The following is a 17,101-nucleotide window of genomic DNA, read 5'->3' as shown; positions in this document are numbered from 1 at the left end:
GAAAACATGCCACACTGGGAGGAAGGCTTATGTTTGGGACCCAGGAATTGTGACAGCATGGTGGGTGTGTAGCTCTTAGGGAGTTTTCAAGGTTTTGTTTGTTTGTTTTGTTAATTTTTGGAGGCTCTCCTTTGAGTTAGTACTGCTCACCCACCCCAAAGCAGTAACCTGGAGGCTACCATCTATCAGACTCAGTATTTATGTATAAACTGGGGGCTATTATAGGTCAGACCTGGTGAATACCTGTGCAGCCCATCACATCTCCTGGTGTCAAACTCAGGATTGAATGCTAGAAAATCCAAATCATGGGCAAGGGGAAACCTGATCTCCCTTATCCTGTTACCTCCAGCCCCTGGCTTAACTCTGACTGCTAGTAATGGTTCTCTATACACTCCTCAGCAGTGAGGGAAAGCCAAGGGGACTTCTGGACATACCTGTTTAGCACTGCGTTCAAACACCACATATTGCTGACACTGGTCTAACCGCCGCTTCTTCAAGGTCCAGAAGTGCAGGACGCGATTCTCTCTCTGCAAGAGCTCACTCAAGATGGCTGTGGGTAAAGGGGGTGAGTAGCATCATGGGAAAGCTCTAAGTGAAGTCCCAACTACTTCAATCCCATTACCAAGGGGACCTGTAAGCCTCCCTTTAGGACCAATAAAGGATCAGAAAAAAGGGAATAAAAGCTAGAGATAGATACAACTCCCCAGAAGGGACCAAGAGCAGGGAGAGCTTGGTAACTACCTGTTTCTGAGGATTTCGTCAATATACTACAGTGAACCCGGATTCTCTTCACACTAGTCATGGTAAGAGAGTTTGGAAAGCGAACCCCTAAGACAACAACTGACATAGCTGGTCTGGAGCCTAGCAAGCATAGGAGGCCTCCTGGGGGACTCCTAGGCATTCCCGAGGAGCTTCTGGAGGAGAGGCATGGGATTGGCAGCAGTGAGAAGGTTGTGAAGACATTTGGCCAGTCCACAGAACGAGCTACAGTCTCAGCCCTGCACAGGAGTCAAACATACAGAACTTTAACAGCAGAGCCACTGTTAGAAGCTTCTGGGCAGAGGGTGGGAGAAAGCAGGGCCACAACATGGCAACAAGGACTACATGTTCTCTTGGGCCCAAACACCACACAGGTTTCTATATGATCCTAAGGAAGGTGTAAAGCTCCTCTCACGTCTCCCGAATGATAGTATATTTGAGAATATACGTAAGGCACTCAGTATGACAAGGGAGCCGTGGGGGGTATCCAGTACGTGTCATCTGTCTCTTCACTGCTCTTAATACTGTCTGGTGACCCTGATTGATTTCTTAAGTGTCTTAAGCAGTATGCTCTATGCTTAAGCAGTGAGCAAATTTATTTTGTCTCATAGCTGCTTCTTGTTTCCTGCAAACTATTAAATGTACAGTATTAAATACGCTTGATAAAATATGCAGTAATAAGGGTATAGATAACCATGTTTACTAAGCAGTTACTATGTGTCAGGCACATCCTCATAATGCTCCTGATGCGTGCATCGTGACGGTCCCCACTTTGCAGGTGAAGAAACGGAGGGAAGACCTGAAACTTGTGCAGACTCATTCAGAGAGGGGGGAGTAGAGTTAAGTCGGATCCTTTGACCTGAGACCACATTCTTAGCTACCCTTGGTCTCCCAGGTCCCTGGGGTTATAAAGTACACATTATGGTACTTTACAGAGATAGCACAACCTGAACTTCTGTGTTTGCTGATTTTACTTATTCTTTAGTTCCCCTCACTGTGCTGGGACTGTAATGATTGACACTGTCCACACCCCCTTCAAGCTTTACTGTAATGATTGACACTGTCCACGCCCCTTCAAGCTAAGATTCTCCGCTGGCCACTGTGGCTACTCTCCATGTATTCATCATAGAAGTTTCCACTCCTTCCCAGAGTGGTCAAGCGCACTTTCTCATTCTCAGACTGACCTCTGACCTCTGGCTCAGCCAGTGACTTTCTCTGACAAAGAGATTTGTTAGCCGATGTGACACAAATAGGGGCACAAATTGTGCCTGTACACCTGACCTGTCCCTTGCTTCCCTGTTGCACGGTGGCAAGAACTCTTGGGTCACCACTGTCCTTTGGACTCGGAGCTCAGAATGGACAGACAAGAACCTTGGCCAACATCTGGAATCAACATCTAACAGCTGTATTGCTGAGCTCAGCCACGGCAACTGATGTTGATGGCTGCAACAGACCATCACTCAGACAACAGAAGCTCGTGGGGGGCAACAATGAAGGTTTTGGATGTGACTTGGCCATCTGCTCCCATATTAAAACCCAGATATAAGTGGCAATGGCTTTGGATCCAGGTGGTAGATGACAGAGAGATAGACGGTATGGTCTCCAGTGTCTGCATCTACTGGGTCAAATCAGCTCGTTTCCTTGTGTTTGTGTCCTGTGGTCAGGGCTCCCTGCTCACTGCACCTTTAGGAACCCAAATTAACCCAATCCAAACAATGGAAGCTCTGGAGAGTTTCCTGTGCTACTATTTCCCCCTGTCTGAGAGATTTCACAGATGCAGGTATATCCAGGCCCCTCTGGGTACCAGTTCCACACAGTGTGGTGGGAATGTGGTCTCTCACTGGTTGGCCTCGCCCAAACTGCCATCTGCAGAAGTCAGAACATATGCTTTGACATGTGCTGGGAGGAGAGTCTGACATGGAGTCAGCCACCCACAGGGCCTCATTCGAAGGCGAAATAACATGTGGAGCTCAGGTCCTCTTCCTGTTTAATTCTCTCCAGTGATTTGAATCATCCCAACTCTTGAGTTATCTGAGCAGGAAAAGGAACTCTCTCTACAGCAGTCTGCTGATCCGCTCTCTGACTCTGGTGTCCCTAAGCCTGGCTCACCCCCACTCCCTGGCCTTAGTCACCAGGGCTGTGTGATATTCTAACTGGGCAAGAGGATTTGTAAAACTTGGTTTCCGCCGGGCGCGGTGGCGCACGCCTGTAGTCCCAGCTACTCGGGAGGCTGAGACAGGAGGATCGCTTGAGTCCAGTAGTTCTGGGCTGTAGTGCGCTATGCCGATCGGGTGTCCGCACTAAGTTCGGCATCAATATGGTGACCTCCTGGGAGCAGGGGACCACCAGGTTGCCTAAGGAGGGGTGAACCGGCCCAGGTCGTAAAACTTGGTTTCCTACATCAAGGCTAATGTTTGTATGGCAAGAGCGAACATTGAAAGAACAAAATGATAATTTAGGCCAAATGTGATCAGACAATAGGCAAAATTAAAGGATATGTGCTGTTTTTCATATACTCCCAGTTTATAGAATTCAAAGAGATAATGAAGATGACCTAGAATAGGTGCTTATGTAAATTCTACCTGCGTACAGAAGGCAGGATCTGACCCTGTAGATCTGAGTGAGTCTGAAATTCCAACTAGTGTCCAAATGATATCAATGTTGCTGAACTGGACACCATGTTTTAAGTAGTAAACCTTTCTACTAAGTGTGGCCCAAGACTTGAATATAAATGAAAAAACAAAACAAAACAGAAAAGGAAAAAAAAACCAAAACAAACCAACAGGAAATCTTTCAGCATGCTAAGAGACTGTGGATCACCAGGGCTAGTTTCACTCCACACCAGACTGTTACTTCTTAAGGGGAAGCCCCGGAGAACCTGGGATGACCTGAGAGTTAGACACACAGGTGAAGGGGGAGGAGAAGAGGGGCCTGGCCTTTTACCTGTACAATTGAAGTGAGCTGTGGCCCAGTAGGCCTCTTACTCACCTTTTACTTGCTGTTCGGGTCCCCTGGTGTGGCTGGCAACACTGGGCATGCTCACATTGTTCCTGTGGATGTACTTGAGGAACACCTCGGCATTCCGCCGTGCCAGAGTGCAGGCCTAAGAGAAACAAAGATGTGAGGCCCTGTCTCCAGTCCACATGTGGGACAAAGACATGCACAGAGGTGCCTTTTTAGAGGCATTAAGGACTTGACGGTGATGGGGATACTGGAGGGATCCAGAGGGAGAAAAGTTCTGGAGGTCACTTCCGGTCCACAGGATGCTAATTCCAACTTAGAAGGCTCGTACTGTGAGCGCTCCTTTAACCAGGTGCGTCTTCCTTTTCCGTTTCGGACAGAAATCAGAAAGCAGCTGACCCTGCACTATGCTGATTGGGCACTGCTAATGTTCATGCCCATGATGGTTTTCTTCTTTTATAAGAATGTCTCTTACGTGACCACCGTTGAGAGCCCAGGGAACAGAAACCCACGTTAGCACAGCATACTGAGCAAACACACTTCATAACATAATTCTAAATCTAAAGTTAAATTCCCAACAGTTTTAAACGTTTTTGACTGCCGGTCACGTTCACCTTACTTAAACAACACTAACAAGTACTCTCTTGTTGGGAAATATCAACCTCCATTAAAGAATCAGAGCCACCGACGGCTCCCGTCAGCAGGGGCTGGCAGAGAGGACAGGCCACGTTCTCCTGATGGCGGTTAGGACCGAGGGCTGGGAAGAGCGGGAGGAAAGAAGCCTTTCAATTTAGATCCAGATATCCTGACGGAGTATTTCTAGTGTCTCTTAAGCCCATATAATTGATGAATTTCTCTAAAAATCGGTTTTCTCCATAGCTATGAGACTAGTATATACTTGCCTTCACATTTTAAACTAATAATTTAATAATGTATCAACAAATTAATACATAAATTAAATTATCTGTAGATCAAGTGAAGTTTTAAAAATCTTTTTTTTTTTTCCCGGAGCTGGGGACCGAACCCAGGGCCTTGCGCTCGCTAGGCAAGCGCTCTACCACTGAGCTAAATCCCCAACCCCAAGTTTTAAAAATCTTACGTTTATCTTCTGACCACACAAATTATACAATTACAATGATTGCTTAATAATAAATATAAATTTAAATGATATGTTTTTGTGATTAGGTAAAAAGTAGCAATGAAGCTGGATCTGGTTAAAGGCAGTTGATGGGCCCAGGAACTCACAGGCTAATGAACTGAAAGCCATTAGTGAGCATCCAAGGCTAAGGACTCTAGACGAATCAATGAGTGATGAACAGAAAGCTGTGCACCATCTGTCGGGCAGAGAATTCCCACAGTTATGGGGAGCTTTTCCTCTACAGCTTTAGGAAAATAGGAAATGCATCAGCCCAGATGGCCCTCTTTCCTCTTTAAAAGAATCATTTCATTTTATGAAGACATAATCTTTTCTTTTCTCTCTGCGTGTGTGTGTGTGTGCGTGTGCATGTCCATACCTGCACGTGAAGAGGCCAGAGCAGGAAGTTGGGTATTTTGTTCAACCACTGTCAACCTTGGCCTCTTGAGACAGCATCTCTAAGAGAACCAGAGCTGGGCTGGCAGCCAGCAAGGCCCAGTGATCCTGCTTCTCTGTCCTCGATAGCACTGGGGATGTGCAGCGCATGAGGCTGACTGGCTCTTTACATGGAGGCCGAGATCCAAACCCAGGTCTTCATGCTTGCACAGCAGGCCTTCATGTTCATACAGCACGTACTTCCCCACTGTGTCATTCGCAACACTTTTATAACTGTACTTTAAACCTTTCCCATGCTCCTTCAATCATTTTTAATTTTATTTTGTAATAGAGAAATTTTAAACTATTTCAAGCTCTGCATGGGAAAATTTCTACTTATCCGTATTAGTTTAATCTGCGTATTCGGGGTTCTGACTGATATCTGTGCAGACCAGACAACAGGAAGGAGGGTGGGTTCATCTGGGGCAGGGGGGTGTCTTAAGAAAGGAACAGAAAGATTTGGTGGCCAAGAGGAGAAGAGCTCTAATAAAAAAGGCAGCTAGTTATAGGAGTGTGACTTCAGTAGTGCTATGTCAGGAAACACAAACTCTGAGAAACCCTAGAAGAACATGAAAGTTTTGAGGTGAGCGGAGCATGTGGAACAGCCTCAACTGGGAAGCCTGCTGCTAGGAGACTTTCAGAAGGACTCCCCTTGCTACTAAAAGCCCATATAGATCAGGGCTGTTTTCCCTCCCTGAAACACCCTCCATAAAGGAGAATAAACATTGTGATATTTATTGTTAATTAAAAATCACTAGATTGATAAGTAGTATCTAAATTTATTGATTTTTTTGCAATATCTACTTACAAAGGGTTCATTTTTTAAAAAAGATTTATTTACTTATTATACGTACACTGTAGTCTTGTCTTCAGACACACAAGAAGAGGGCATCAGACCCCATTACAGATGGTTGTGAGCCACCATGTGATTGCTGGGATTTGAACTCAGGACCTCTGGAAGAGCAGTCAGTGCTCTTAACCACTGAGCTATCTCCTAAAAGGCTCATTTTAATAACTTCATAAGCAGTCTCATACTCTTCAGCCAAAAGATCATTTTAGGGTTACGGTTATTGTTCAGTGATAGAGTGTTAGCCTACCAGGTGTGAGGTTCTGTGTTCAAAACCTAGCACTCTAAAAGAAAACAAATTATTTTTAATAAACTGAATGTAAGTGAGTAAAAGCATGTGACCATAACCACGTGATCTTGGAGCATTCTAACACTGCAGTGGCTATAGTAACGTACCCTATACCCCGATGACACCAGAAGTATCAAAAAAGAAATGAACATTTAAATTTTAGTGTATGGTTTTTACACATTAACCGGGAGCTGTGCCTTCGGCCCCTTCCCTCTTTACATAAGAGGCAGGCAAAGGGAAGCCTTAATGAAGGTGGGTGCTGGAGAGAGGAGAGGGTGAGGCCATGAGACCTGTGTGGCAGTCATATACTGACTGACCTTCAGGAAGGCCTCCTTCTGCTCCAGATGCTTGCTGAGGAGTGGAATGACGTGGTCCATCTCTGCCGCCGGCCCCAGCTTGTCTCTCCCGCCGCACCAGTCTTCGTCTCTCCGGTACTCCTGCTCTAAGCTCTCCAGAACGCTGCACACCTGGGGATGATGGAGGAAGGGGTTCATTAAATGGACTGCTCGGCGGGTAATCTCTGCAACTTCTGCAAGTCTTACACACTTCAGTGAGGTTCACTGTGGTGGTTCAGTGGAGCCACCACACCCGGGATATTTTGAGAACCTTGTGACTGGAGCTTGGACTGTGACTGGAGGTAGGGATTGTGGAATCGTCTCTTTACAGCTGATAGCTAAAGGCTGAAGCTATAGGGGTTGATAGTATCACTCAAGAATGTGATGAAGAATAAGAGGTGAAGAAATAGGCTGGATATTTGGGGGCTTCAAATATGTATAAATAGAGACATACAAAGTGATATATATCTCATGTACATATATACACATATGTCACATATATCATATATATGCCTAATACATATATATCATGTACATATATACATATATATGAGATATATATCCCATATACATATTCATATGCATGTATATATGGATATATTATGTCATATAGCTATGTTGTTGTAACCTCATGATAATTATGAATTATGTAGACTAGGCTTGGAGAAGATGCTCGATGGCTTGCCTCAGCGTCTGTACTTGTCTGTCAGTCAGGAGCCTCAAGCAGTGGTGAAGGGAAAAGCTGCCTCTCTTGTGTGATTTATGGGCCATAAACGAAAGTCATCTTTCAACTCCCCTGGGGACAGATGTTCAAAGTCCTACCATAAGGCAGTGACATCCTTAGCATCCATCTCTATTACAAAGTCACAGGCTTTCTGAGGAAGAATACATTTGAGTTAACTTCAAAGTCATAATTTTTTTTTAGTTATAAAAATTCAGAGAGACCATGCTGGAGGACCTTATAAATGACCTCAGGAGAAAAAACAGAGCATTAGAGAGACTTCACAGGGAGAGTTAGGTTGAGTGTTACAGTGGGAGTCTCGTGGCAGCCTGGTATCAGTGCATGGAGGGTTCAGAAGGTAAAAACTCAGCAGACTCTTGCCTGGTAAGCATAAGAAGAGTGCTTTCATCCCTGGTGTGTCAAAACACAACCAACCAACCAGACAGCAGAACCCCAAACTCCTACACTTTCCTTCAACAGCTTTGGGTACTTGTTGGGAACAGAGTTGGGAGAATAGCTGTAACCATCTTGGCCTTCTCTGAAAAAGTCATTCTTCTTGGTAAAGGGTATGTCTCATCAAGCCCAGACTGGACTTGAATTTTCTTTGCAGCTAAAAGTGACCTTGAAATTCTGGGCAAGGGCCTTATGCACACAAGGCAAGCATTCTACTAACTGAACTACATCCTCACCCAAGGATGTGGTAGTTGGGCAGAATGTTCACTGAGTTATGGACTCAGCTGAATGATGACTCAGGCAGAAGACCCTCCTCATGACTGCCATGTCATGAGAAGTCTGTCTAGCCTCCACCTTTCCTACTTCTTTCAATGCAAGACACAAGGTATGCAAGCTCATGTCCTGATAAAATAGATAACAAGACATACAGAAATGTCAAGACTGAGGCACTTGAGACATATTCCACCATAGGGCAGAATCAAAGACTTAAGAGGTCTGGTACAGTAGATGCTGGGTTCTTTTGACTATGATGCATTTTAAGTAGCTGCTGATCGGGGAGCATGAGAGACACATGAACAAGCTGGATGCAAGGTACACTTTGGAGTCTAGATATATCAACTTCGGGGAGATTCTGGATCCTTAAACGGAAAACAAATGCTGATTTACATTATCAAGAATGGGGGTAGTTTGTTACACAGCACTGTTCTGACAATGGCTGACTGATACACGGCTCAAAGCTAGCATCCAACACCCCCGATTTCTACTTCGACAGCTCCATACTGATCTGAGGAGTTGGGGAAATTTATGAAAAAGAAAGTCACATGGTTCCTTGCTGTAAAGGGGGGAAAAAGGTAAGAAAGCCAATGGTAGTGTTTCCATAAGTCATTTTTTTATCCTCACAGGTTGGTGCCAAGATGCCTGGCTTTTGATGCTGTCCTATAATTTTAGGCAGAAGCCTGCCTCTTTCGCCTTCCGCTCACGTCCACAGACATCTCTCTCACCTGCTCAGAGGTCTTGTAAAAGGCCACAGAGGCATTGACGAGTTTCAGCCGGTCCTCCATCTTTAGCATGAGCTGTTGCCAGTGGAGGGCCACCTTCTCCGCACATTCCCGGATAGCATCGGCGTCATAGTGGCCGGCCTGGAGCAGTGCCTCTGCCTTCTGCTGTACCTGCAGGGCGCTCTGGTGCGTCTTCTGCAAGGAAGTGGCATGAAAGAGGGACTGGGCACGAGGGGAGGAGAGACAGGTCCGTGGGAGCAGCCCAGGTGTGATATGGGAGGGGTGGAGTGAGGTGTGGTTGGAAAGATGCAGAGAAGTTAAAGAGCTTTAAGTGACTGATCCACTTGTCACGACGATTAATACATTACTGTCTTTTACAAAAAGGAAATCACACATGCCATTCATCTCTCAGGACCCTACCTCCTGACCCCATTCTTAACTTTCTACTCCCATTACCCTGGATTTTTAAGGCTATTTCAGTCCACACAGTAGAGAAACAGAAGTTGTGTAGAAATCTTGTCTCTGATTGGTCCCTTAATCTCTTTTTCAAATTTAATCACAAAATCGCTCATCGCTGAACTTTCAGTGATTACGGACGCAGCATTTTACAGGTGAAATAAACACTTTCTCCATGAACACTTGTAACACACATCTCGGCTAGCAATGCACAATCTGAAACATTAATGACCAATCGGAAAGGATTCAGGCAGAATGGGTAAACTTGGTAGGTTACTAGATCCAAAGAATGAGCTCTCCTGTCCCCACCCCGCCCCCACAATCATTTCACCAGAGAAGCAGAGCCCAGCGGGCAAGAGTGAGCTCAAGGCAGGAGTCTTTTGTTCTTTACAATGGCTTTTAGGTGACAGGCTTCTCACTTGCTTTATGGTTTCTGATTAGGACTAACTATGTTCTGGACTTTAACTGGAAGAGGTTGGGGAACCTGGCCAGAGGACTAAGTAGCAGGGTAAAAAAAAGCCAAAGAGGTTCAGGCTTTGTAAGACAAAACACAGATATGTTGATTCCTCTGATGGATACTTTTTATATCTACTTGACACAAGCTAGAGTCACCTGAGAGGAGAGAATGTCAATTAAGAAAATGACTTCATAAAACAGGGCCGCTGACACGTCTGTATTCTGTATAGCATTATCATAATCAGTGATTGATGGGGGAGGGTCTGCCCAATTGTGTGTGGTGCCATCCCTGGGCTGGTGGTCCTGGGTTCTATGAGAAAGCAGACTGAGCAAGCCATGGGGAGCAAGCCAGTAGGCAGCACCCCTCTGTGGTCCCCATCAGCTCCTGCCTCCAGGGTCCTGTCCTGTTGAAGTTCTTGCCTGGATTTTCTTCAAGGACGAACAGTGATGGGGAAGTGATAGCTTTTTCTTTCCCTCCCCAACTTGCTTTGCTGACGACGCTCTACCCCAACAGCGGTACCTTTCCTAGGACAATCCCTGTGAGGGCATCCCAGTGACTGACTTGGGAAAGCTAGTAACATTGCAGCCTTGGCTGCTGGATCCTCCCAGCTAATGGTGGTGAATGAGGGTGGCTGGAAACAAACGACACTCGACACTCGGGAACTCCTTTCTACTTGGCTCGGGCAGCAGGGCTAAGACCACTTTTATAGCTGACTTAGCACTCCGTGGGGCTGAGGGCAACTCCCTCCTTCCCCCCTAGGCATCTCCTTGATCTCACCACATACCCCTGCCTTTCTCACTATTAGATTCCATCCTGCACTTCCTACTTAGCTCTGTCTCCAAGGCTTCTATGTGCTCTCCCATCCCCAACCTGCAGCAGCTCCACTACTTCATCTCCACCAGCATCCCTGCCCCCTTTAGGGCTTTTACCCCCTGATGACTGTCTGCTGGGCTCCTCGCTGCTAAATGAATCTAGGGAAAGTAAATAAAAGGGCAGAGCAATCCCTCCAAATCCAGGACTTGGTTTGTTTCCTAAACAAGAGGTTAGAGCCATGCTAACTGCTCACATCCTCGGAGCTCTTATCTGCTCCCCTGGCTTCCATTATTTTCTCTTCAATGAAGCCTCTTCTTAATGTCAGCTCCTCCTCTGGCATCATCTTCTGATGCGAGGGAGCCCGCCTCTCATCCAGGAGCTGTCATCTGTGGCAGGGCAGACTCCGAACCCTCAGTAGAAGCCAAAGCCCTCATACTCGCTGGCCACTTATGCTGGTGGCCTGCTCCTACCCATTTCCCCTGCCCCCTAGAATTAGCTACATTCTTGATCTCATCCCTGACTGCCGTTCCACACTCCTCCCACCCAGCTTCATATACGCATGCTTATTTATGCAGGAGAAACAGCCAATCTTCCTTCTTTCCAGATCCAGTTCATAGATCCACCCTGCACGCTTTTGTTTCATGTGGCGTGCTAGGATTTGTCTTGGGGCCCTGGACATGCCAAGCCCACATTCCGCCATTGGGCCACATCTCCAGTGCCTCGGGGACCGTTTTGGCAGTTCTGCTTAATTTGATGGGGCAGGAAGTGCCCCCGTTATTCTATTCATCCCTAAGGCGTCCATCTTATGAGCGTCACTTCATTCTCTCCATTCAAAAGCCTTCCGCAGCTCCCTCATTGCTTCTAAGCTAGGTCCAAACTGGCTGTCACAAGAGCCCTCCATGGCATGGTCTGTCTTCACAATACCAACCACACTTTCTCCCCAAACCTCCAAAAGCAAGCCACAAACCTTCCTGCCTTCCCTTCTCTCTTCCTGTCCTTGGTGGATGCCCGAAGCCCTTGTCAATGATCCTCTCTATCCTTTGAAACTTGCCTCAAACCTGCCCTCCTTCAGTGAACCTCTTCAGGTGGCCTGAAACTCAGGGCAAACCCCCTTTCTCTGAACTCCTTTGCTTCTTAGCCAGCTCTTGGAGGGTTCCTGTTGCTTAGAAGGTAAAACTCTCACAGTGAGGGCAGAGGTACGGGGAGGGGGGGTTAGTCAATCAAATGGTTGTCACTCTCCAAGGGTGTGTGTCAATGGCTGCCACGTCTCCAAGGGTGCACATGTGAGTGTGTGCTCTGTGCTGGGCCGTATGATTATGCATTGACTTTTCTGGTTCGCACAGCCCTTCTATGAGGTGGATTTATTTCCTGCTCAGAGACTAAGAGACATCAAGACACAGCAGGCTAAACAGCGTGCCTCAAAACCTACATCGAAAACAAGTGGTAAAACCGGACTCCTGACCTATTCCCAAACTTACATTCCTTTATGGCACATGAGTCTTTCTCTAGGATTGGAATGACATCTACAGCGTTTCTCATTTGCAAGAAGGTTCTTCAGATGAATGTCAGTGATTACGACAATTACATCTTCTGCCCTTACCATGTAATAACTGTCAGTGTAAACCTGTTTTAATGTTTTATCTCTGGAGAGTGCAGAGAAATCTCCACGTCTGTGTAATTTGTGTGATGTAATAAACTCCGTCCCTTACTCTGAAACTCATTATTCTGTAACAGTTCTGAGTGAGCTTTTCGTCTTTAATTTCCTGAATGATAAATTCTCATCCGCGTGGCCTGATCTTTGCTTTGCTAAGCGTAAGTCATTATTTTGCATCCATTTTTACTCCTTAGCATCTAATCCTATTGAGTGTTAAGAGTTTTAAGACGTGGGTTATCAAGGACATTAATATTTAGTAGGTGTGAGTGCAAGAAAATTGAACAAAATCAATTGAATTTATTATCCAGTATTAACCAATTTTCTGGTAGGATATTTATGCTCAAATGCATAGGAGGATTTCATATAAAAATGGATTTTTAAAGTTGAGCTTCTCAGTCTGAAAGTTGTGGTTTCCGAAGGCACAACAGGGCATCCAGAGAACTAACAAGTAAGAATCCATTTTGCTTAATAAACTACACTGGGTTGAAGCACTGTTTGGTTCTCTGTGCAGTGTTCTGGGGCTGTTTTCCTGAAAACAAGGCTTATCAGGGACAAATTCTGACTTTCCTGGAAACCACCAAAGCAAGGCTTAGAACGGTCCAAGCTTGGCCAGGGACATTCCAATGTATGACTGCTTTTCTAAATTAATTATCAATAATCCTTTCTTTTTTTTGTCCTTTTGTTTGAGATAGGGTCTATTTACATAACCTCAGCCTCCAGGAGTTCTGGGATTATATATTTGGCACTCCCTTTGCTCTTAAAAAAATGTCTTGTTTACACAACAAATGTCATTGTTTCACCAATAGCTATTTTCCTATGGAACTTTCTTCCTTAGGTTATAAGAAGGCAAATTACACCCCCATCCCGGCCCCAGCAACCAGCAAAAGTTTGGCAATAACGCTGGCACGCAGGGCAAGCCGAACTAGGCTGCTTAACCTTCCTTTAAAATGGCTTGCATCCAGCCAGGAATAGAGCGATACATGCTGTAGCCCATCACTCAGGGGTCGACCATTAGGACAGCCTTGCGTTTGAGTCTTGCTTGGGCTAAATAATTAAGTTCAAGCAGACTGGCCTACACAGCGAGACTCTTGTTTCAAAGAAACATTGCGTGTATCCTCTCTGGCATGTTCTTCTCCTGAGGCAGAGCCCAACTTAAACTTAGTTTACAGCAACCATAGGTGTCTGAACAATTCTGGCTGTGCTCCTAGCTACACCACAACCTAATGACCTTCTACCACCAAGATGTTCTAGCAATTCTATATGTTCTGCTATCCTAGGATCACAGACACCAACCCTAGAGTCACCTATAGCTTATCACCAATTAATTACTGAGGCAAAGCCCCCACAAATCCCCAGGATGGATTAGATGTTTATCCTTAGCCAGACTCTACCATGTAACAATGTAGCAACGTCTCCCTTAATTAATGCCTACTGTGTACACAGCCACACAGGGTTTAATCCTTCAGTATGCCGTGGAAACATTCATGGACTCTTTCTCCAAGTTCACTGGGGTACTCTACTGTGGTGTGAGGCTTGGTCTGACTTGTCAGACATTTAGGAGACTGGAGATGTAATCGCCTAATCCGAGTATTGTTATCCAAAGAGAAAAATGAGCAAATGTTATTTTTGCTGAGATCCCCCATAGCTTCACATCATGCACCAATCTGTTGCCAACCCTCACTGCTGCCTAAGCCTACAGAGTTATGGCTCCCAGCCTTCCTAATGCTGTAACCCTTTAATACAGTTCCTCGTGTTGTGGTGACCCAACCACATAATCATTTCATTGCTACATCATAAGTGTAATTTTGCTACTTTTATGATATATAGTATAAATATCTGATATGCAGGACATCTGCTAAGAAACCCCTGTGAAAGGTTTATTCGATCCCAAAGGGGTCCTGACCCATAGGTTGAGAACCACTGCTATAGACACTTGTAACCAGTAAGTACCTAGTTATAACCCCAGTCTAGATGTCTCCTGAAGAGGTCTCACCATTTCCAACTTGGGGTTGCCAGGAAACTGTAACAGAGACATAAAACTCCGTGCTTTGGGGTAACTCTTCTTCAGCAAGCGAACTGCGTATACTGCACGGGTGATACACGGCTTGCTTTTCAATCTCAGATCCCAGACAGTACCTACAGACTCCTAACACTTCCTACGAAGGTATCAAGTAGCTTATGGAAACATGCCAGTCATCTCTGCGCCATTTTTATATGCATGAAAGATGGCTTTTGGAAAATCGAATGGCTGAATTTAAATTAATGTCGTTTACAAAAGGCTATCAATCAGTTGGATTGCCACATTGAGACGTTTATGAACATAGATAATTAAAATTCATTATTTTTCTGCCGTCGTTCTGTTCATTTTTTTTTTTGCTAGTAGCAATTTAAAAAAAATAAAATAGCCCCTTTGTAGTCCCTATACACCCAGAAATGGGCCGAGTTCTACTCAGAACCACATGTAACAAGGGTCTGAGGGGTTTGTGCTTTGACTTTTGCCTCACTGGTGCTGGACTTGTTTTCCTTTTAATATAGTTCTGTGGGCCGTTTCTATTCTTTCCCAGACCCCTGGGAAGCAATCCTAAGGTTTTTGGAAGGAGAGGGTCCTACTAGGGAGATAACTGAAGTAGTATTTAAAACAAGGTTACATCACTTTATCCAGAGTGAAAATTTCTTTTAAAGTGAGCTTTTCTTTTCTTTTTTTTTTTTTAACCTTAGTAAAAAGTTTACAGAAGTCCCAGCTGGTAAACTTCTGGTAGTTTATTCTTCAAATATGGCTTCTGCTAGCACCACTGAATGGCCGCTTTCAGCATGCAAACTGTATGATACAGTCTGTTGCAAGCCTTGTGGTCCTTGTCAAAAGTCATATTCTCACCTAGAATCCAAGTGTTGAAAAGTATTATTCCAGTTTACTACCGACCTGCGCACCCGTTTAATCCTCATTTCTGGGTGGTTTTCTACTGGAAGCCTTTGTCACCCTTTACCTTCGTATTTCTCCCTGGGTATACAGTTTGTGAGTAAAAATGGATAAAAATCTAACAGCCCTAGGGCCTTAAGGCCAAGGGGGCAGCATCATCTGAAGTGTGCATACATGGCTCCTGATATCTTGGGGGCAGAATAAAACCTGCATTCTGCATACCTGAGTGTGAAGGAGGCTCCTGCACTACGTCACTAGAAAGCACAAGGGCTCTGCCACCCTCCGTTGAGCCAATGCTGGTGTCTCAGTCAGTCATCCTACCCAAGGCCCAAAGTCAGAGAGGCGAACGGAGACAGTGCGTCCAGATTTGGGGGTTACCTCGATGGCTAGCTGGAACTGTTCGTGCTCCCGCTGTAGCTGCTCTGCCTCAGACAAAGAGCTGGCATTGACCAGGCTGGCGTTGAGCATGGACTCTCCATTGCGGATCCATCCCAGAACCTAGGGAGTTGGGACAAGCAATCAGGTGAATGGCTCTCCACAGTTTCTCTAGAGCCGTTGCTTTCCCAATGGCTACCTCAATCAAAGGATTACCTCCTCTTCCCTGTTAGAGAGAGGACAGACAGCAAGGATCCTGAAGTGCTGTCTTCCCAATCTTCCTGTATCTGCGGTCGTAAGGCATATACTTCCCGTCACAGCTTTATTCTCAAGTCATTTCCTCCCCATATCACTCTGCTGTCCCAATGTTCCCCCCAAATTAATTACCATGGCTTCATCTGCCTGTATTTTATGCATGTCTAAACCTCTTTCTTGAATACAGAATGGCATAGAGAAATTCCAATTGTTGGTGTTGTTTTCTTTCAGTTTTTATTATGTACTTATGGTTTTATTTATTTATTGAGAACTTCATACCATGTATTTGGATCATAATTTTTCCCTCTTCCTTTGCTTTTCAAAGGGCCTAGTTCAAATATGAACCTCTTGAATTTGTTCACACGCCATTCTTCTTCTTAAAAATAATCCTTTCCTCCTGCAGTATGGTTGCTGTGTTTTGTTGGATCAATTCAGCATGACTCACCACAGAACAACTTTCTGGTTATTTCAGCCTATATTTTACCTCCCTCTTAAAAATGTGAACTCCCTAAAGTCTAGGGCAATCTTCTAGTCAAATTTGAATCTCCCACATTCACTATACTCTCCCATAGTGATGTCTTGAAAGTAATGAAGATTACCCAAATCACATCCTGGAGCCCCGAGTATAAAAGCTGGCATAAGCAAACAGTGCAAAGGGAGGACAGAAAGCAAGCAAACTTCAAAGAACAGATCATTACCAAAAGGGAAAGTTAAGTCTAATGAACTTAAATCACCCAAGGGCCTGGATACAACTTTGAGGGTTCCTGATAAGTACTCAGAGAAAAGAAATATAAAATGGGAACTATCAGGAGAAGAGGAACAAGAACGTACTGCCTGGAGAGCAGTGGTTCTCAACCTGTGGGTCCCAGAAAACACATATTTCGGATGAGACATGGCTCAGAAGCAAAATTAAAGCAATGAAATAGCAACAAAAATAAATATATGGTTAGGGTTCCTAAGACCATTGGAAATATGTTTTCTTATGGTCACGACCCACAGGTTGAGAACCACTAGTCTAGAGCCATCAAGGAAATGTTGTAGAGATGTCGTAATTATCAGGCCAACAGACTTGGCACAAATAATCAATCCAAAGGGAAGACCTAGGCTCCGAAGACTTACCTGGTGTGTGGCCACTAGAACGGGGCAAGCATCTCCTTTTCTGGGGAGCCTGAGACTCTTGCTTGGTGAGGAAAAAAGTTCTGAGATTTCAAAAATCAATGGATACCATCTGTGTGCCACTC

At 45.0% G+C, this 17,101-nt stretch overlaps 1 protein-coding gene and 1 pseudogene across 46 annotated transcripts in view; one reads left to right on the top strand and one right to left on the bottom strand.

Annotated features, from left to right (window-relative positions):
- Kalrn (kalirin, RhoGEF kinase) overlaps positions 1-17,101 on the bottom strand; it is a 606,323-nt gene that overhangs the window by 238,622 nt on the left and 350,600 nt on the right. For 27 of the 46 annotated variants that reach the window (XM_087576981.1, XM_087576985.1, XM_087576984.1 and 24 more), the window contains exons 16-20: positions 15,609-15,728; positions 8,937-9,155; positions 6,744-6,893; positions 3,748-3,862; positions 435-550 (exon numbers count right to left, since the gene is read on the bottom strand). In XM_087576981.1, coding sequence (XP_087433107.1) covers positions 435-550; positions 3,748-3,862; positions 6,744-6,893; positions 8,937-9,155; positions 15,609-15,728 — 720 coding nt within the window. 46 annotated transcript variants of the gene reach the window in all.
- Positions 2,945-3,216, top strand: LOC148002626 (signal recognition particle RNA; annotated as a pseudogene).

The sequence above is a fragment of the Rattus norvegicus genome, chromosome 11, assembly GCF_021556685.1.
Source record: "Rattus norvegicus strain SHRSP/BbbUtx chromosome 11, alternate assembly SHRSP_T2T, whole genome shotgun sequence".
Taxonomy (NCBI): Eukaryota; Metazoa; Chordata; class Mammalia; order Rodentia; family Muridae; genus Rattus; species Rattus norvegicus.
Note: the sequence above shows the minus strand (reverse complement) of the source record. Positions and strands in the feature narration are given on the sequence as shown.